Raw genomic sequence first — 5,366 nt, 5'->3', positions numbered from 1 at the left:
GTCCGACTTCAGGCGAGCTTTTTGAGACCTCCCCCGGCTGCGATCGGCTATTCTCGTCTACTTTCGAGGCGAGCCGCAGCTCGTCTCAAACAAGCCTAATATCTATAAAGGGACAGCTCAATTCAAAATTCAAGTCACGTGACGTCACAGCCCCTGCTCTTCGGGTGGACGCCCTCTCCAGCCCTGGTCTGATGAACACTGCCTGATACATTTTCTTGTCCCTAATCTTAGTTCTTGGTACTGATAGGCCTGTACGCGATAATCGATAAATTAGACTTATCGTACGATAATAAAAATGGACTCGATAACTTTTCTGAGCTCGATAAATTGCCGTTTACATGCGTGTTATTTACATAAGGATGTGACCAGCATTTTAGCTAGGAGCGCTGTGGCTGCCAGACGAGCTGTGGCTGACGGCCATGCGCGCTGTGAGGGGCGGGGCTGACACACAGCCAGGTCAGGACACTCCGCGTGCACGTACAGCAGCGTAGCAGCCAAATTAATAATATAGCGACAAGCGGGAGACAACGTGTGACTTACTCGCGGGGAATTTAAAGTGAAATGGAATTGGTTACAAAACCTACACATCTCGATTCTCCGGTGTGGCAGTATTTTGGATTCAAGCCAAATCAACGAGGCCAACATACGGACTTGAATGAGCCGGGCGGTGTGTCGCATTTGTTTAAAAAAGTAGCGACAAAAGCAGGCAATACCACGCATTTTAAACTACACCTAAAACACAACCACTCCATTCCGTTTTCCCAGCTGGTAGCAAACACGGCAGCTGGAGATGGAGAGCTCCCACCTTCCCGACAGTTTACAATCAAAGATGCATTTGCCCGACAATGCAAACAATGTTGGTGTTCCTTGCTCGAAAACTTCGAAAAACAGATTTGGATATGGCCTGTTGAGGCATCTGGGCATTTGTATGGACAGTGGACTGAACACATGAATGTTGTTTTAAGGAGATTTTTTTTGCTTGTGAGACAATGTGTGCTCATATTGATTTATTTATATATATATATTTATCTATCTATCTATATAGAGATGGATAGATAGATGGATTGAGAGCTCTGTTTTCCAGCCTGAGTCTATTTAATTTATTGTTTTGGTTGTGTGTGATTTAATTAATTTATTATAATTTAATTAATTTGTTTTATTTATTATATATCATTTATATATTTTAATATTATTTCACATTTCATTTGCAATGTTGAATGTTCAATAAAAAGTTCTGTTTAAAAGGATGTACTAGAATTATTATGATATATTATCAGTATGTCAGTGGTCTAAAATGGTCTTACAATGGTGCCGACAATATTATCGTTTATCGCAATAATTTCCAGGAACATTTATCGTCCAATAAAATTATTTATCGTGACAGGCCTAGGTACTGATGCTTAATATTCTTCACAATTTTTGGCAGCCTCACTGAACAGTATTTAGGAGAAACACATTACCTGTTAGGTAGATTCTCTTTACATAATTACGAATCTTGTGTCTGAGCCTTTTCTGTTGGGATATGAAAATACCTGTAAAGTTTCAGCGGCGAGGTTGAGGTCCAAGACGCCATCAGAAGACTGGGCAAGAAGGTCCACAAACTTCTTTGTCAACAGGCCCAGAGAGGTGTCGTACCGAGTCTTCTCTGGTGGAGACTTTGGGGCTATGGTAGAGGGAAAAAATAAATAAAGGAGACAGGACAATTAGTAAAGCATTAGAAATGGTAAACTTATGGAAGAAACTTGTAATAATACATTCCCTAATAAACAATTATATTTTGAAGGAGGAAGCAAAATCAAATTGTTGGTAAAAAGCTTAATCCGATCACAAGACTCCTCTCATCACCCCGACTACAGGACACAAAACTAAAAACAAAGAAACTTCTTCATTTTTTTAATATGTATTCATTTTACATTTCAGCTCCACTATCTGTTGTTCAGGGAAAAATAAAAGGATTAATATAATTATTGTTATTTTGTTGCATGACAAAACAAATTTGAAAAACTACTACTTTACTAAAGAACTATGAAACGATGGTGTATTCCTAAAAAATGAAGCGTTGATGCTACTGCAACGCCCACAGCAATAGGGCAATTATTTGATTGTGGGTACTGTTTTAATGCTTATTACTCTCATACATTTACTATGAAATTACTCTCGTCAAGGGCTGGGTTAAACTGTTGATGGAGTGAGAATAAAGTGGGTATTTAACCATTGATGAGTATGTCTATCAGATCACACAGTCCAGTTTGTTGCACTGAATGAGAACCCGAGTTGGACCTTAAACAACATGGACACGGTCCTGTCTATGGAACTTTGTGACAGAATGACCCTGAAACATTATGTTATAAAATTCAAGGTGACATGTACAAACACAATGGGAGGGGGTTTCTTACTTCTGGGTGTTTTTAGCCGTGGCCCATTGGCCACTGCGGCCTCCCCTCGGGCTCTAGGAGTCCTGGTTGGTTCTGACTGGTACTGGTGGTCTGAATCATCGAGCGCCAACCGCCTCTTTGCCTAGGGACAAAAATATATATTTTAACAGCACATAGGGCAGGTTTGGTCCTTTGGCAGGCATCTTATCTTCACGGAAACCAGAAATGATATAAGTTGCTAAATCTGTCATTACTTTTATCTGATGAGTCAGTTATCTTGTCTGATTTTTGTAAAAAAAGTTGATACAACAAAACTTCATTCTTATTTTGACCACTTATTTGTATGTCCCAGGAGGAGATGTCCAAAAGATTGTCATAAAGCAGTTAAAAGACAACATTATTTTGTCAAAATGTAAGTGTAACATGGAGAAATTATGTTTACGATGTTGAGCAAACCCAGTGGTTTTGAATTCTTCTTTTCTGATCGCATTGGCCAAGACAAACCCTAATAGCTTAAGAGTGAGTCACGTACATGGGTATGATCACATAGCTGTACAGTAATGCCAAAGGAAACCAATACAAGTATAAAGACAAAAAGGAGATAGCAAAATCAACCCATTGACTTCAATATTTTACAAGCTGTAAAGTAATTTTCTGCACCACATTAACCCATTAGTGAAAACCCCAAAAATAGGCAGTTTTTGAATAACAGTTGGGGTATAATCATTTGTTTTATTAACCTAAATCCATATTAATCTTTGCCAAGAGTAAAGGTTTCCAATGTCCAAGCCATCAGAATCACTTTCTTCTTCTGTAGCACAGGTGTCACCTGACAAAGGTTAGGTATGTTCATCACTGTGTGCGTTTTAGAAATAGTAGACATTTTAATGTCTATCTCGTCACCACTGTTGTTTTTAAATCCATGGTTAGGCTAATTTAGACTGTGTTCAATATTCCAGGTTATTTATATGGCAAAATCTGAATTGACTATCATAACCATTTCTCTAACACAAGTTTTTCCAGGTCTTTTCTTTCATCACCCTAAATTGGAATTAAATTATGTTTTACTGTGACATGACAGCTTAGTGAATAGTCTCTTCAACCAGGGAACCCTTGGACTTCCATGTTGGCCATAATCCATCCTGGTTAAGTGTCTGAGCAACACACTAGTCCCCGGGTGCTGGTCTACCCCTTGAACCTATGTGGAAGTATTACATTAACAATCATATTTTGAGTTAAAGTATAGTCAACCTCATATTGAATACTTACTTCATCTTGCCCAAGTTTGAGAAGGAATAATATGCCCTCTGTTGACAGTCAAAATGTCAGCCATTTTATATCAGCAAGCAGCTCCCCTCACCCCCTGCCTGGTCATAGCTAAAGCTTGAGATATAGAGTGTGGTTTAGTTCTTTAAAGATGAATAGCCAGGAACAAACCAAAACCCTGAATGCTGCTTAAACTATTTAGTGTGGGTTGTGCAGATTGAGAACACAGGAAACGTGCAATCAGTTCTACAGCAACAAACTCGAGTTTCACTTTACTTGGCATAAAAAGAAGTGTTACACTTTATTTACAAAAAGCAGAACATGAAGCACTTGTGCAAAAACAAATTCAAGGCCCACATCGTGTTATGTTGTCCTTTGATAATCAATACTGCTACTAGCCTTGAAAGCTAACACGTTTGAGAGCTTCATCCAAGTTGGCTTGCATCTTCAGAGACGACTGGGAGAAATGTATATCGAGTAGTTTTAAATTGAACTGAAGCTTTAGCCAAGTTTAATCCCATTTATTTCCAAAGTTTAGCGCCTCGTGTCCTGTCAGAAAGCTAACATTTAGCTAACTAAAAGCCAAGCAGCCCAACAATCCCCCAACCCCCAAATTAGGGCACCAACAGCAGCCACTAGGCCATCGCTAACGTTACTCATCTCCTACCAATATTTCCATCTGGCTGCAAGGGTGAAGCGGACTCAAAAGCACCATGAAGTTAGCATAGCACGACTTGTAAACGTTTCTGTATATGTATAACAAACTTAAACTCGACGTGTGCTTTAAAACAGTCAACATAACACATAACTAACCCACTTGGGCAACTTAGCTAGCGGTAGTTAGTTAGCCACCTCGCTAGGTTAAGGCAATGCTCTGGCTAAGCAGCTAATGTTAGCTGCCCGAACAACAAGCTCGGCTAGCCTAGCAAGCTAACATTTTGTCGTGTTTGTGGCTAGTGTAGCAAGCCTTATATGTTAAAACGAGCTGTATAGATTATTACCGGCGGTCTCCCCAGAGCGGGTCGTTGTCCTGCTCCGTTTGCTGCAGCTTGTTGTGGAGTTGTGTAAATGTTGTTTATCGAAGGATCCAATAAACACACATTTGATGTCTGTGTAACGTTGCAAGGCGGTGGGGTGGTTATTATTTGGATATAGGTAGCGTTGGCTTGACTGGGGTTTAAACGATCCGTGAGAGTTGTTAAAATTATATTATTGTCCAAATGAGAGCCCCCAACCCCCGCTAAAATCACTTTGTCCGGAGCCGAGGAGATCCCTCTTCTCATCTTGCGTATTCGGGTAACCCCTTTCTTGTCTCTGTACTTTCAAGCCCGTATATCTGCTAATCCTCCGCAATAGTTACAAAAATAATCAGACCGAAGTAAAGATGAAAGTCTGATTGATCGACTTTTGTAAAGTATTTTTCCTTAAGATGGTGCATTTAGGCAGATGCAACGGATTAAAAAGTAGCACAACTCTCGGTTCCCCCGTCTAGAAATGGCTTCAGGAAACGGCCTGATGAATGAAGGGATACGGTTTACGCGCTCAAGAGCCCTCCCGCGAAACTCAGATTTCCCGGCAAATTTTTAAACAGAATGTACATGTCAGATGCTATTGGTTCTTCAGAGAGGAGTCCCCACCCACATTACAGCCGGATAGGCCAATGACAGCTCAATATCTTGCGCGCCACGTGTTCATTGGCAGTTGTAAACAGGCAGCGTCACCTGT

General features: G+C 40.3%; 1 protein-coding gene across 1 annotated transcript in view; it reads right to left on the bottom strand.

Annotated features, from left to right (window-relative positions):
• e2f3 (E2F transcription factor 3) overlaps positions 1-5,140 on the bottom strand; it is a 12,792-nt gene extending 7,652 nt beyond the window's left edge. The window contains exons 1-3 of the mRNA XM_010766153.1: positions 4,643-5,140; positions 2,397-2,517; positions 1,533-1,663 (exon numbers count right to left, since the gene is read on the bottom strand). Coding sequence (XP_010764455.1) covers positions 1,533-1,663; positions 2,397-2,517; positions 4,643-4,924 — 534 coding nt within the window. The 5' untranslated portion in view covers positions 4,925-5,140. The remainder of the gene's footprint in view (positions 1-1,532; positions 1,664-2,396; positions 2,518-4,642) is intronic.
• Positions 5,141-5,366: the final 226 nt, after the last annotated feature.

This window comes from Notothenia coriiceps, unplaced genomic scaffold (genome assembly GCF_000735185.1).
Source record: "Notothenia coriiceps isolate Sejong01 unplaced genomic scaffold, NC01 NC01_scaffold00003129, whole genome shotgun sequence".
NCBI lineage: Eukaryota > Metazoa > Chordata > Actinopteri > Perciformes > Nototheniidae > Notothenia > Notothenia coriiceps.
The sequence above is the reverse complement of the archived record's forward strand: the minus strand, read 5'-3'. Positions and strand labels throughout refer to the sequence as shown.